Genomic DNA, 16,693 nt, shown 5'->3' with positions numbered 1-16,693 from the left:
TTACTATTTAGTACCATTCACAAGGATCATCGCAGATAACTGAAATTTACCTGGATGGGGCAGCTATGGCAGTTTAAAGCGTTACCCAATGGATTCACATCAGCCCAAGATTATTCACCAAGATACTAAAACCAGCTATGGCAATATTCAGAAGACAAAAACATATTGTCATGGCATATCTTGATGATATCTTAAATAATAGGCAAGACAATGGAATTGACTATGTTAGCTGTATCAGCTACCAAACAGTTATTCAAAACCCTGGGATTGTCTTACATCCAGATAAATCTAAGTTGAAGCCATCCACAATCATGGACTACTTGGGCTTCACAATTAATTCAGCCTACATGACTGTAACATTGCCAAGAGACAAAACAGTTGAATTGGCACAATCATGCAACAATTTAATGGTCAACGTACTCCCAACTATTCGACAAGTAACAGAGTAATTGGGAAAATGGTAGCAGCATTTCCGGCTACACAATTCGGACCTTTGCACTGTCAAAACTTACAAAGAGCAAAGGTACAGGCACCAAAACGACATACAGGTCATTATGATCGTGTCATGAAGTTACCCACTGAAGCAATATCAGAACTACAGTGGTGGGCAAAAAACTTTTGGCATAATTTCAGTCTATTATCATCACTAACCCTACGTTAGTTATCCAAACAGATGCCAGTGCTCAAGGCTGGGGAGCAACTAACTCTATATCCAGCACAAGTAGTAGATGGACTAACCCAGAATCATCGTTACCACTTACACTGGGCATTAATTATCTAGAGATGTTGGGTGACTTTTATGCACAAATATGCATCACTTGCATGTACGGTTACAAATAGATAATACTACGGCGGTGGCCTACATTAACCATATGGGCGGCATAAAATCGGTATCATGCGACAAGTTGGTCAACACAATTTGGCAATGGTGTGTCGAAAGACATATTTGGCTATCAGTAACTTACCTGCCAGGTAAGCTAAATACAGTGGCAGACACCAGGTCACGTAAATTTAATGATAACATCGAATGGATGTTAAACCCCAAAAGATTTGCAAAAATTATCAAGCAATATGGCACGCCAGATATCGATTTATTTGCATCCAGGCTAAATCACCAGGTACCTATGTATGTCGCTTGGGAACCAGACCCCGAGGCAGCAGCGGTAGATGCGTTTGCGCTGGATGGGGGAAATTCTTCTTCTATGCATTTCCTCCCTTCTGCCTCATCAGTTGGGGACTACGCACAATACAAATGGACTCTGCTTCAGGTATTTTGATAGTACCCGACTGGCCTACGCAGCCATGGTTCCCAATACTCCATGACATGGTTGTTGAAACTCCGATGGTATTCCCCAGTGACCCAGAGTTATTAACACGCAGTGTCGGGCACAAGCCACCCATGCCATGAAAAAAAAAAATCAAACTCCTGGGTTGCAGGTTCTGTACAAACCACTTCTGGGACTGGGATTATCAGAACAAACCGTCGACACCATGTCAGCATCCCTCCCAACATCCACTAAAAAACAGCACTTGTCCAGCATCAAGAAATGGGAGAAGTACTGCTTGGATACAGGGACCACCTACTCAACCGCTAGTTACCAACGTACTGGAATTCCTGGCGAACCTTCACCACGATGAAGGACTCAGCTACAGAGCCATCAACACAGCTAGAAGTGCCCTGCCTGTCTATTTAAAACCAGCTCCAGGACAACAGGCCATGGGGTCCCACCCGCTCGTGGTCAAACTAATGAAGGGTATTTACAACTCTAACCCCCTAGACCAAGGTACACCCATATATATGGGATGTCAGTGTGATCCTGACATACCTCAGGGGATGGCCACCAGCCAGATCCCTCAACCTGGAACAATCTATGCTCAAAACACTCATGTTGATGGCACTTGTATCTGCACAGAGGGTCCAGTCACTACACCTATTGCAACTGGACAGCATGCTCACAGCTCCAGACCAGATCTCTGTCGTTATCCAGGGACTAATCAAACAGAGCAGACCAGGAACACCTAATCCAGTCGTGGAATTCCGGGCTTACCCGCCATGACCCACCTACTATCCTACATAGTCACAACCAAAATATTCGAGGGAGATGAAAAGCCTTGTGGGTCAGTCATAAAAAACCTTATGGTCGGGTGACGAGCCAAACCATTGCGAGATGGCTCAAGCAGGTGCTAAAAACTGCTGGGATAAACACTAACATGTACAAATTTTATTCCACCAGGGCAGCATCCACGTCGACGGCTAAAAGAATGGACGTGCCTATAGACCACATCCTGGCTACAGCAGGATGGTCGGGGGAAAGACCATTCAGAAATTTTATAATAAGCCGTTGGCAAAACCTGTTTTATTTGCAGGAAAGATTTTACAGACTGCAAATATTTAATTTAAACCCAGGGGAGCAATTTAATTTCTTTGTTGTTATTGTTAAAAAATACCATTGTGTTTTTCTACAAACAGATTCATTGGTTGATTACGATAACACACTTCCTCCCTCAAGGACTTCGGCAGTGCGTGTAGTAATACCTGTTACACGGTTTGAAATCAGAGCTTTGAAGTCTTCACGTAGTCACTCGCGTGACTCCGAAGTAAAATAGTAAGATTAAACGAGAACTTACCAGTTTGAAGTTTGATCTGTATTTTATGAGGAGTTACGATGAGGGATTACGTGCCCTCCGCTCCCACCCTCATTAATATGGGCCAAAATGTTAAACTGATGTCTCCTTTTCTTCACTATGTTTGCTTCAATAACTGTATCTGTGATTCCACACCGCTGCTTTGAAGTATGCCGCGCATGCGTGCTGAGCGGGTTCTTCACGTTATCCCTCATCATAACTCCTCATAAAATACAGATCAAACTTCAAACTGGTAAGTTCTCGTTTAATCTTACTATTTTATTACATTGAATTACAATGGATGCTCAAGGCAAACAATATACCATTATTAATGTAATTATGAAAAATACAAAGAAAAGCAGCAGCTTACCTAAAATAAAAATTACTGGAAAGATCCACACTCTGGAAAATCTTCACATACCTAAGGAGACAAAGAGTCAAGAGTTAAGTGTGTAGGAAGGAACTGCAGATGCTTGTTTACACCAAAGATAAACACAAAATGCTGGAGTAACTCAGTGGGTCAGGCAGCATTTCGCGAGAGAAGGAAAAGGTGACGTTCCGGGTCAAGACCCTTCTTCAGACTGAGAGTTAAGAGTGTTTGGTTGTCATATGCACTGGAAATATAACAATGACATTCTTACTAGCTGCAGCTTTACTGCACATCACTGCAATTACACAATATCCAATAGTACAATCAAATGTCAGTGTACTAGGTAACCAGACTATTGCAAGTCAAAAGACATAGGGCAACCTATACAAAGTTTATAGCAATTTGTTGAGGTTATGGTTGTGCAGGCTCGTTCAAAGGCCTAATGGTTGAAGGAAAGAAATGTATGTGAACCAGAGGTAATGATTTTAGTATAAAATTCATATATGCATTTAAGTCCATGTATTGTGCATGGCATTCATACAGAATAAGGTCTTGAGATCAGGTCAAGAAAGACGAAGATTATTGAAATAGTACGTAAAGGAAAATAATCTTATCCGGTGGAGGATGTGGAACCTGAAGCATCCATCTTGTATCTGATAAGTTCCAATTTAAGACCCATTCTTAGTCAGTCATCATCCCTCCTGCTGCTGATGCTGTTTAGCTCTGTGATTTCTACTCACTACTCATCCAGGCCACCCCATCAAATCCTGAAATAATCGTACATCTGCATCCCTACCCATCATCCATTCTCGGCAGACTCCAGCTATGGGCGGCACGGTGGCGCAGTGGTAGAGTTGCTGCATTACAACACCAGAGACCCAGGTTTGATCCTGACTACGGGTACTATCCGTACGTTCTTTCTGTGACCACATGGGTTTTCTAGAGGTGCTCCAGTTTCCTCTCACACTCCAAAGACGTACATGTTTATAGGGTAATTGGATACTGTAAATTGTCTATTTTTTCCAGTGTGTAGGATAGTGCTAGTGGATGGGATGATTGTTGGTTGGCGGGGACTTGGTGAGCCGAAGGGCCTGTATCTGTGGTGTCTCTAATGTCTAAAGTAAAGTCTCAAGAGTCCTAATTCATGACCATCTTCTGACCACTGATAGACAATAGGTGCAGGAGTAGGCCATTCGGCCCTTCGAGCCAGCACCGCCATTCAATATGATCATGGCTGATCATCCCCAATCAGTACCCCGTTCCTGCCTTCTCCTCATATCCCCTGACTCCGCTATCTTTAAGAGCCCTATCTAGCTCTCACTTGAAAGCATCCAGAGAACCAGCCTCCACCGCCCTCTGAGGCAGAGAATTGTACAGACTCACAACTCTCTGTGTGAAAAAGTGTTTTCTCATCTCCGTTCTAAATGGCTTACCCCTTATTCTTTAACTGTGGCCCCTGGTTCTGGACTCCCCCAACATTGGTAACATGTTTCCTGCCTCTTGCGTGTGAACCTACGCTGTATTCCCTCAATAGCAAGAATGTCCTCCCTCAAATTTGGAGACCAAAACTGCACACAATACTCCAGGCGTGGTCTCACTGGGGCCCTGTACAACTGCAGAAGGACCTCTTTGCTCCTATACTTAACTCCTCTTGTTATGAAGGCCAACATGCCATTTGCTTTCTTCACTGCCTGCTGTACCTGCATGCTTACTTTCATTGACTGATGAACAAGGACCCCCAGATCCCATTGTACTTCCCCTTTTCCCAACTTGATACTTTTTTAGATAATAATCTTCCTTCCTGTTTTTGCTACTAAAGTGGATAACCTCACATTTATCCACAATAAACTGCATCTGCCATGTATCTGTCCACTCACCCAACCTGTCCAAATCACCCTGTGTTCTCATAGCATCCTCCTCGCAGTTCACAATTCCACCCAGCTTTGTGTCAGCTGCAAATGTGCTAATGTTACTTTGAATCCCTTCATCTAAATCATTAATATATATTGTAAATAGCTCTGGTCCCAGCACCAAGCCTTGCAGTGCCCCACTAGTCACTGCCTGCCATTCTGAAAGGGACCCGTTAATCCCTACTCTTTGTTTCCTAACCAATTTTGCCAACCAATTTTCTATCCATGTCAGCACTCTACCCCCAATACCATGTGCCCTAATTTTGCCCACTAATCTCCTATGTGGGACCTTATCAAATGCTTTCTGAATGTCCAGGTACACTACATCCATTGGCTCTCCCTTGTCCATTTTCCTAGTTACATCCCCAAAAAATTCCAGAAGATTAGTCAAGCATGATTTCCCCTTCGTAAACCCATGCTGACTCGGACCGATCCTGTTACTGCTATCCAAATGTGCCGCTATTTCATCTTTTATGATTGAATCCAGCAACTTCCCCACCACCGATGTCAGGCTAACTGGTCTATAATTCCTTGTTTTCTCTCTCTCGCCTTTCTTAAAAAGTGGGATAACATTCGCTAACCTCCAATCCACAGGAACTGATCCTGAATCTATATCGTCTATGCATCTATATCACCAATGCGTCCACGATTTCTAGAGCCACTTCCTTAAGTACCCTGGGATGCAGACCATCAGGCCCTGGGGATTTATCAGCCTTTAGTCCCATCAGTTTACCCAACACCATTTCCTGCCTAATGTGTATTTCCATCAGTTCCTCCGTCACCCCAGATCCTCTGGCCACTAGTATATCAGATTGTTTGTGTCCTCCTTAATGTAGATGGATCTAAAGTACCTGTTCAACTCATCTGCCAATTCCTTGTTCCCCATAATAAATTTACCCTTTTCAGTCTTCAACATCTATCGCTTGTTGCTGTGAAGCAGTAAAGAGGCCTTTCAAGACCTTAGGCTTTTTGAAACTTCTATTTTAAATCATGCTTTGGGCCTGACACATCACTTAGAAAGCTAAGCCATTGCATTTTAATTGTCCGTGTCAAGTAGTTGGTTATCTGCAGAATTGGTTCACATCTTTTTCATATTACAGATAAAAAATATTTAAGGGGCTGTCCCACTGCGGTGACCTAATTGGCGAGTTTAGAAGAGTTTGCCCTCGACTCTTACTCCCAGCATGGTCGACACGAGGTCGTAGGAGGTCTTTGTAACTCTCCTTCATGCTTGAGAGTAGTCCCCGCGTATTCGAGGCCTCAGCTAGGTCGCGGCGTATTTTTCAACATACTGAAAAACGCCCGCAAGTAAAAAAAGGTCGCCATGGAAAAAAATCGATACTTTTTTTATCCGTGGGTTTAGTCGAAGTAGGTCGTAGTAGGTCGGCATATTAGTCGTAGGTAATCGAGGGTAGTTGAAGGTAGTCGTAGATAGTCTTCAACATAGTGGAAGGGAGGTCAAAGGAGATCGAAGGAGGTCGTCTTCACTCTCCATTATTCGGTGTCCAATTTTCCCAAAGCCAGTTGAAACTAGTCAAAACTAGCGTTCAACATTGTCGAAGGAGGTTGAAGAAGGTCTTCTACATAGTCGAAGGACACTTTTTCAAACTCTCCTAAACTCGCCAATTAGGTCGCCGCAGTAGGACAGCCCCTTTACTTGTCCTCTGAAATTTGGTGTCCACTTACTTGGTTTCATCAGGATGAGCAATTCGAACGGAGTCATTTGGAATGTAGACATTGGTGGTGTCTTCAATTTTATAAATTGAATGGCCTCCAATATCTGCTACCTTTCTTCTTTTGGTTATGAATACAATATAGTATCCTTCTAAAAATCTGACAAATCCTAGGAGGAAATAAAATCATTGGCCTCACGTACAGAGCATTGTATCAGGTCAAACATCAATATAAACATCATATAAAGATACATTTATAACACTTTAGGGTAAATAATATCTTGATGGATGTGGATAAAATATGCATTAAGCAATCAAAAGGAAGGTGGTCACCCATACATTCTCTACCATATGCCAAGTTACCATATATAAGCATGACAATTGACTGTACATTTATAGGCCTGCATAGAGTGGATGGTTGCAGTAGTGGGGCTAGCACCGGAGGACAAATGGACAGTTATTTTTGTAATCAGAATTTTGTTTGTTGCTTTTTTGTACATCCACAACATTAAGGGTATTGAGCAAATGATGCGATTGGATCGATTTTAGCAAATTGAGCGAGTGGATTTTTCGACTAGTGGGAGAGTGTAGGACTAGAGGTCATAGACTCAGAATTAAAGGACGTTCTTTTAGGAAGGAGATGAGGAGGAATTTCTTTAGTCAGTGGGTGGTGAATCTGTGGAATTCTTTGTCACAGAAGGCAATGGACAATAGGTGCACGAGTAGGCCATTCGGCCCTTCGGCACCGCCATTCAATGTGATCATGGCTGATCATCCACAATCAGTACCCTGTTCCTGCCTTCGCCCCATATCCGCTATCTTTAAGAGCCCTATCTAGCTCTCTCTTGAAAGTATCCAGAGAACTGGCCTCCGCCGCCCGCTGAGGCAGAGAATTCCACAGACTCACAACTATCTGTGTGAAAAAGTGTTTCCTCATCCCCGTTCTAAATGGCTTGCCCTTTATTCTTAAACTGTGGCCCCTGGTTCTGGACTCCCCCAACATCGGGAACATGTTTCCTGCCTCTAGCGTGTCCAAACCCATAATAAACTAGATCTGAATCGTCACCCATTCCTTCAACATATAAGTCAGAGGATATATTTAAGTCAGCGATAGATAGATTATTGATTAGTACGGGTGTCAGGGGTTATGGGGAGAAGGCAGGGGAGGAGGGAGAGATAGATCAGCCATGATTGAATGGCAGAGTAGACTTGATGGGCCAAATGGCCTAATCCTGCTCCTTTCTCTTATGATCTTATGATAAAGAACATGGAAAAAAATTACACACCACACAATCACATAAACATCTTAAGGTTAAAACAGAGACATTTCTGAGCAAGCTCATTGTAGAAAGAAAGATATTTTGCAAATTCTTACCAACGATGCCAAAAGCAGATACAATTTTTGAAAGCCCAGACAGACCCTTCTGCCCCATCTTAGTTCGATTGCCCATATCAAGGCGACTTAAAAGTTCCTGTATTTCCTGCTGACTGTATACATGCTAAAGCAAAACAAAACAAGTAATTTAAAATCATACGTGTCTTATGGGTATAAATCGAGATCTATAATGCCAAATGTAGCAGTGGCAAGATGCGCATTTAATTTACACTTCTGTCCAGATGGTTATTAAATTTAACAGAGGCCAACTCATTCACTCAAACACTGTCCGAATAAGAGCTGACACCACTACAATGATGATAGACACAAAATGCTGGTGTAACTCAGCGGGACAATCAGCATCTCTGGAGAGAAGGAATGGATGACGTTTCGGGTCGGCACCCTTCTGAAGAAGGGTCTAGATCTGAATCGTCACCCATTCCTTCTCTCCAAAGAAGCTGCCTTACCTGCTGAGTTACTCCAGCATTTTGGATCTATCTTCGATGTAAACCAGATATGCAGTTCCTTGCTTACACACCACTACAAAGATCATACATCGCTACAGCATACAATTTCAAAATCAAACAGGCAAACAAGTTGATTTCACCTAGCACCTCCAAGTCTCCTAGCACTAAAAAAACTGCAGGTATCTGCTAGCATTTGACGGCACTGGGCCTGTAGTTTAGAAGGATGAGAGGGCACCTCATTGAAATGTATCGAATAGTGGAAGGCTGGGATGGGGTGGATGTGGAGAGGATATTTCCACTATTGGGAGAATCTGGGATTGGAGGTCATAGCCTCAGAATTAAAGGATGTGCCTTTAAGAAGATGGAGGCATTTCTTTAGTCAGAGGGTAGATGAATTTGTGGAATACTTTGCCACAGAAGGCTGTGGAGACCAAGTCAGTAGGTCAATGGGATAGGTAGATTCTCGATTAGTATGGGCGTCAAGGGTTATGGTGAGAAGGCAGGAGAATGGGGCTAGGAGGGAGAGATAGATCAGCCATGATTGAATGGCACAGTAGAGTTTATAAGCCGAATGGCCTAATTCTGCTCCTATCACATTATCCCAATTTGCAGCTGGGATTGCCCCTGGCTTCATTTTAGCTGATGGTTTTGACCTGCATTGCCACAATTCCACAGCGCACTCTCCTTCAACGAGAGGACCACTAACCCCTATATTTCATCTACTGCACCCAAAATCTGCCTGTGACACCAACCCAAGCAGCTTGTGTTATTACACAATCGATCCCCTTGGGACTTCCAATTAGTGTATTTTCTGGTAGTAGGCATTAAGCATTTAAAACAGGCTTTATAAAACTTGAAGATAGACACAAAATGCTGGAGTAATTCAGTGGGACTTGGCTCTGTGGAATGCAATGGCTCAGAACAAAGTCATGAGGTCAACTATACTTATCTCAGCTTTCAAACTTCACTCCTCAAAAATGAATGATCTTTCAAATAGTCAATAACATTAATTTCGCAAAGAATTTAATTTAAATTAAAAGATTTTTGAATTTAAACCATATAAGTGTACCTTTAAAATCTGCTCAGACTCAAAAATTAAACGGTCCATAAATGTAACAATCTCAAATATGCTATTAAAAAGGACACAAAGTGCTGGAGTAACTAAGCAGGTTTTACAGCATCAATGCAGAACATGGATGGGTGACGTTTCGGGTCAAAATCCTTCTTCAGACCCAATATGTCACCTATCAACGTTCTCCATGACCTGCTACGTTACTCCAGCACTTTGTGCCCTTTTGTGTATTAGCAAGCATTGTTATATTTATGGCCCATTTAAAATTTTGAATCCAAGCAGATTTTCTTTGTTTCTATTCAGATTCAGTGACAGTTTCTTCCCAACGGTTATCAGGTAACTGAACCATCGTCTCACCAACTGTAGTGCGGTCCTGACCTCCCATCTACCCTATTGTGGACCTTCAAACTATCTTTGATCTGACCATAGCTTACACCAAATGATATACCCTTTATCCTGTATCAGTACACTGTGGACAGCTGATTGTAATCATGTACAGTCTTTTTGCCAACTGGATAGCGCACAACATCTACTTCTCCCTCAAATATATGATATTCACGGGTAGTCACGGCAAACAAATCAAACTCACATAGATATTGTTTCAAACTGAGAAAGCAAGTCGCAGCAACTTGGTCCAAAGTCAAATGTTTTACCAGAACATACACCAGTCCCAAACCCATTTGGATTTTATCAGGACGCTAAGCGCATTCACGCTTCTCAATCTTGAAGTATAAGAAATAGTACCTATAACTGCACCTTCATGAGAAGTTTACTCACATAAAAAAATTATACTTACACGGTCATCGATAACCACCAAGTCCTTTGGCTCTGTACGGTCGATTTTCAGCACACGATGTTTGGTTTCTGCATGATTGCTTCCAACCAGGAAATATCTCTGAAGAAAATTAAGAGCAGAATTGTTCAATTCACATTTTTTGAAAACCAAAAAAATATTTATACTTTTCAAACTCATTTTAATAATTAAAGACTAAATTTATTTTTATTTTTATAGAAGCCCAGGATTGGCTTCACGTGCAGAGACTGCAGAGGTGTGTATTAGTTGCTTAATATTTCATCTGATTAGTAATCAATGTAACCTAATGGAGTGTTCTTGTTGGCACATCAGGTTGTCCGATCATTTCTCTATTGGAGATGAATGCGTCACTCCTGACCTACTCTACCTTCACATTGGTTGAAGACAGGCCAATATCATGTCTTCAGGATTCTCAAAAGCTTTGTAGCCAAATATAATTCTAGCAAAAAAAAATTCACATTTAGATTAAAGGATATTCAAATGCAATTACACCACCATTATTTCTTTTAAAAGGAGCACGGTGGCGCAGCGGTAGTTGCTGCATTACAGCATCAGGGATCCGGGTTCGATCCTGACTACGGGTGCTGTCTGAACGGAGTTTATACGTTGGTATAATTGTAAATCGTGCGTAGTATGTGTAGGAGAGTGTTGGAGTGCGGGGATCACTGGTCGGTGCGCACTCGGTGGGCAGAAGGGCCTGTTTCCGTGCTGTATCTCTAAACCAACTTGCGATGTAAAGTATTAAACTACGTTTAACTAAGACTCTACAATGACAAAAAGCAATTTTGATCAACAACATTAAGCAGCCTGATGATAAACCAAATGATTAAAAACATCCTTCTCCTTGAGGAGCAGTCTTTGATTTGATGACTAAAAAGGAAAAGGCAAAAAAGTATTAGAAGAGATTAAGCACTATTAATGTAACTCAGTTTCAATCCATAACCAATTTGCTTTGAAAATGTTCGATTCACCAGAGATGTCATTAAGGCAGCATTCTCCACACTTGTGTAGAGGAATCTATTCAGTTCCACTCACTTACAATTAATTTTCATCCCAATTTTCATCTCCTTTTGAAAGCCCAAGTAATTGTTTCAATCAACTTAATGCAGTGAGTTCCAGATATTCTTCATGTAAAAGTTTCTCCTTACATCATTAACGTTTGCCCATCGTATTTAATCCATCTCCCTTGGTCTTAACACCAACAGCTAATGGGAACATTTACCCACCGCGATCTTGTCACATCTTCTCTCAGTAGTGACAAAGGTACCTTTCCACGCCGAGGTTGATGGGCTGATTAGTTTAGAGAAACAGCGCGGAAACAGGCACCACGGCCCACCATGCCCATGCCGACCAGCAATCCCCGCATATTAACACTATCCTGGGGTGAAGGAAAGAGCGTTCACGTCGCGGCCCCGTTTCCACCACCACTCACAGGAAGCACAAGACGCAATTGTATGCAGATGCCGAGAAGTGTGTTCAGCACTGGTTGAACAATTTCTAATTTTGTGATGCGAACTAGATAAAAAGAACACTATCCTACACACACTAGGGACAATTTTTACATTTATCAAGCTAATTTGCCGACAAACCTGTACGTCTTTGGAGCATGGGAGGAAACCAAAGATCACGGAGAAAACGCACGCGGTCACGGGGAGAACATATAAACTCCTTACAGACAGTCCGCTTAATCGGGATCGAACCCGGGTCTCCGGCACTGCAAGTGCTGTAAGGCAGCAACTCTACCGCTGTGCCACACTGCCGCCTGATGGGGTGACCAGTAATTTGCCTCAGCCTATAGGTGCATTCGCACAAGGAGCCCGCCAACTATAATTTTAAACCAGATATTGGGTATGCAAGTTAGAGAACAGAGTGTAACTCAGCTATCAATTCTCAGGAATGATAACCCGACAGAGAACACTGACATTTGCCTGCGGTGATTTTGGCGGGATTGGGGACCGCCCTAAGGCTCGCCGATCGACGGGACTGGCAACGTGCCTGAAGGCTCGTCAGACGGTGTAATCAGGAGGGAGCTGGAGCCGTCGGACACGAGGAGCAAGGGCTGGTAGGAGGGTGAACGGGGTAATGCCTCCAGCCCCTTCAATGACGGCTGCAGGAGGCACCCACGGGACAATAGACAATAGGTGCAGTGTGCCATTCGCCTTTCAAGCCAGCACTGCCATTCACTGTGATCATGGCTGATCATCCACAATCAGTACCCCGTTCCTGCCTTCTCCCCATATCCCTTGACTCCACTATCTTTAAGAGCTCTATCTAACTCTCTCTTGAAAGTATCCAGAGAATCAGCCTCCACTGCCTTCTGAGGCAGAGAATTCCACAGATTCACAACTCTCTGGGTGAAAAAGTTGTTCCTCATCTCCGTTCTAAATGGCTTACCCCTTATTCTTAATGAGGGACACAAAGATGGCCGGAAGAAGACTTTCGACTGAATAATGGCGCGAAAACATGGCGGCCCATCCGCCTATCGATCTATACATAACTAAAACTCTGATCCTGTTATCTTCCAGTTTGGCGTTCTTTCTTTTTGCGCAAAAATGGTTTGCGATAGCGCTACGATTTTTTGCCAGTTCACTCACCGTTCTCCTGTGCTGCGAGTGCATCAACATTCATTCCGATTGAATGTTGTAAAAGTTAGCAAGGTTTAAAAATCTTTAAAACCGCACGTGTGCAGATCGATCTCTTCCGCCAGTCAGCTCCACGCAGATTAGTCTCTTCCCCTGTCACTACCCAGGACAGTTCGCCCCTTCCTGCACCATCGCGTCCCTACTGGAGCTGAGGATGGCCCCCTTCCCCCACACCACCCTCTCTCCCCCTCATATACCACTCTGTCCACACACACCCCTCCTCTCCTCCCCTCCCACCCCCTCCCCTCCCACACATGAAGAGGAGGGGGGAGGGAGTGATGGGGGATATGGGGAAATGAGCCGCACCTGCGCAGTTAGGGACTATGGGTGAGTGGTGGAATATTGCGTTGGGGAATGGGTTGCGTTGGGGGACCAGGCCTCCCGTGTGACTGGGACCCAACGGGTCCCACTTAGTTTAGTGTGTAATATATGCAAAAAGTTCACTGTGCACATGTGACAATAAAGCACTATTGAACTATTATAAGATTTTGTAGAGACCGTGTTAGTGTCCCCCCCCCCCCCCCCCGTCCCCCCCCCCCCCCCCAGAGGTTTGAATAATTCATGTCTAAGATTCATATGGAGGCAGCCATCATTGTTGCTCATGTTATGCTAGGTTTAAGGTATTAATATTCAAACACCCTTTTCCTCAAAAGACCTGTCTATGCTGGTACATCAAAGACTTGCAAATGTCATCATAGTGGTGCTCTGCAGAGACGGCTCCCAGGATGAGAGAAGTAGCTGAAGTAGTTTTCCAAGGACTTGCAGTACACCTCAGGTGAACTCAGGTCACTGGTGTTGTGAGGAAGCAGCTCTGCCACTGTGCCGCCCCTGTGTTGTACAACTCTGACCTGGTGCTGTGAAAGAAGCCTTAGTAAGATGCTCCACTTTAAAAGAAAATACTACCAACTGAGTGACCAGGCACCCTGAATAAAGAGAGCATGTGTGTACGTTTGGAGTATGAACTCCAGAGTGTACAAGCCCAGCTGCTCCATTCTCTCAGCATATGACAGTCCCGCCATCCCGGGAATTAACCTTATAAACCTACGATGCACTCCCTCAGTAGCACGAATGTCCTTCCTCAAATTAGGGGACCAAAACCTCACACAATACTCCAGGTGTGGTCTCACTAGGGCTCTGTACAAGTCGATGAGAAATTGGTCTCACATAAAACGATGGTTGGCATTGTCTTGGTGGGCATCTTTACACTAAACTAAAATAATATACTGCTGGAACATTTAGGCATGACAGGCAACTCAACTCAAGACGATTAGTTTCAATCGGTTTCATTAATCAAGTGAATTAAAACAAACATATTAATAACCAAATGCAAACACCAACGAATCATTGCAAAACATAACTCCATGGTGTTAAACAAGAAGCAGAAAGGTCTCGACCTGAAACATCACCTATTCCTTTTCTCCAGAGATGTTGTCTGACCCGCTGAGTTACTCCAACATTTCCAGCACAGCTCCATAAGCCTAATTTGTGCAGTATATGCTGGGATCATTCTCGTAATCCTCCTCTGGATCCTCTCCAATGCCAGCACACCCTTCCTCAGATATGGGGCCCAAAACTGTTCACTATATAAGTGCCTTATAAAGCCTCAGCATTACATCGCTGTTATTATCTTCCAGTCCTCGCAAAGTAAATGTTACCATCACATTGCATTTGCCTTCCCAATAGATTGGGGTGGACTAAGTCTTGGTGAGAATGGTGTTAAAGAGCATAAGTGTAAATAACAACAGAGAGAGAGCACTACATCCAGACGGCACAGTGGCGCAGCTGGTAGAGCTGCTGCCTCACAGTGCCAGAGACCAGGGTTTGATCCTGACCTCGGGTGCTGACTGTGTGAAGTCCGCACGTCCTCCCTATTAACACCAAAGATTCATTGCAAAAAATAACTCTCTGGTCACAACCAAACAGTTCCACGGGCCCAACACACTCAATATAAGCAGCACAATTCTACTTGCTCAAAGCAGAAACATTAGCACAGTATTCACTCAATCAAACAAATCAACAAACTGTTCAAAAGTTGAACGCACTGCTCGAGTTTCATACAGAACCAGTTTCTGTACACAGCTAATAATTGGCTGTACTGTTCGCATGGTGGCAGCTCAGCAGATTCTTGACGGTGTTACCACATCATCATTCTCCAAGACCAGATTGGAAGCAACTCCTGCAACAGAGAAAACATAAAGTAAGTTTTACAAAGATATCCTTTATAACTCTAGTCAGTAGTTGTTTCATTCTGTCCTCTCCCCATTCTTCTCTCCACCTACTGGCGCCTCCTCCAGACAAATTATCTGCAATTAATTAACCTTAATCCATCTTTAACTGTGGTATCCGTTTCTACATCACAGTCCTCCCACTTGTTCTGCTGCTCTTTCGTCTTCTGTGTAACTGCTATGTTAGATTTATTTTCCTGCTTTTGATTAAACATCAAAAGCAGAAAATTTTGATTAAAACAGCTTTTTTCTCCACGAGTAGTAGCTCGACTCAATAACCAAAAATCTGTAGCCTCCTTTTGTTCTGGTATTTTATTTAATTCATATGTTTAATCAATAATGTTTTATTATTAATGTTTAATGCTTTATGTTGTCACTTGTGGGCGGAGCACCAAGGCAAATTCCTTGTATGTGAATACTTGGCCAATAAATTTATTCATTCATTAAACCTTGGAAACCTGAACATTTCTGTTCACTCTCCAAGGGTACTGTCCGACTTGTTAAGTACATCTAAGACTCTTAAGAACAGCTGTGGGTTTATAATTTCACATGTACCAAGGCACAGTGAAAAGCAGTGTTGTGCATTTTATCCCAAAAGATCTTATAGAGCATACATAGACACAATCAGTTCACACTCTAGACCCACACACACAAGATATAAATCTGACAGAATTGTTGTGTTGCTTTCAGGAATTTGAGGAGGAGTTGAGGACCCCGGTAGGGAACAGAACTTGTATAGGGAATGGTTAGGCGATTTTTTGGGTCAGGAACAATGGCTGTACTGTGTGCTTTCCTCAGGATTCCAGCATTTGCAGTTACTTGTATTCACAGGAAACAAACATTCCCTGGACAGGTACATGGATAGGACAGGTTTGGATGTATATGGACCAAACGCGGGCAGATGGGACTAGTGTAGCTAAGATATGTTGGCCGGTGTGGGCAGGTTGGGCCGAAGGACCCGTTTCCACGCTGTATCACTCTATGACCCTATTCCCGGAATTGGTACTGTGTGACGAGGAGTTAGTCAAATCATGTTGTTGTGCAGGATCCTTTGGGGTAGTGTGCTCATAACATGACAAATTCTCCATTATCATAGGAAGCGACATAGTTTAATGGAACTAGTCCCAAAACTAAACACAGGAAACTAGGATCGTCCGAGGAGTGAGATGGCTATGATACATTAGGGAGCTTATTCAGACATTTCAGTGGGTAGGCTATAATTAGCAATCAAGAAGCATCAAAGGACATGAAATTGCAGTTCATAGATTGACAACATGTCCTGTCTGCACACAATTTTCAGAGTGTAGCTCTTTTTGGATGGGAACCTGTTAGCTACTGAGGTAGCATTGGGATCAATGCTCGTCAAATGATTGAATGAGGGAATAAAATGTATTGTTTTTAAATTAAAGAAAAATCAAAATGTGCAGATTCTGAATAATCTGAAATAAAAACATAAAGTGCTAAAATTACTCAAAAGGCTGTGTGCTGACAAAAGGTCTTCAAATTGACGTCCATTCTGT

The 16,693-nt window shown here is 43.0% G+C and overlaps 1 protein-coding gene across 3 annotated transcripts in view; it reads right to left on the bottom strand.

The window, feature by feature from the left end:
* The window catches only part of fig4 (FIG4 phosphoinositide 5-phosphatase), a 72,805-nt gene that overhangs the window by 52,857 nt on the left and 3,255 nt on the right, over positions 1–16,693 (bottom strand). For all 3 annotated transcript variants that reach the window (XM_033021972.1, XM_033021971.1, XM_033021973.1), the window contains exons 2-6: positions 14,991–15,124; positions 10,289–10,387; positions 7,954–8,077; positions 6,592–6,748; positions 2,996–3,046 (exon numbers count right to left, since the gene is read on the bottom strand). In XM_033021972.1, the coding sequence (XP_032877863.1) occupies positions 2,996–3,046; positions 6,592–6,748; positions 7,954–8,077; positions 10,289–10,387; positions 14,991–15,053 (494 nt within the window). In that variant the 5' untranslated portion in view covers positions 15,054–15,124. The remainder of the gene's footprint in view (positions 1–2,995; positions 3,047–6,591; positions 6,749–7,953; positions 8,078–10,288; positions 10,388–14,990; positions 15,125–16,693) is intronic.

The sequence above is a fragment of the Amblyraja radiata genome, chromosome 5 (genome assembly GCF_010909765.2).
Source record: "Amblyraja radiata isolate CabotCenter1 chromosome 5, sAmbRad1.1.pri, whole genome shotgun sequence".
Classification (NCBI taxonomy): domain Eukaryota; kingdom Metazoa; phylum Chordata; class Chondrichthyes; order Rajiformes; family Rajidae; genus Amblyraja; species Amblyraja radiata.
This window is presented reverse-complemented; position numbering and strand designations above follow the sequence as displayed.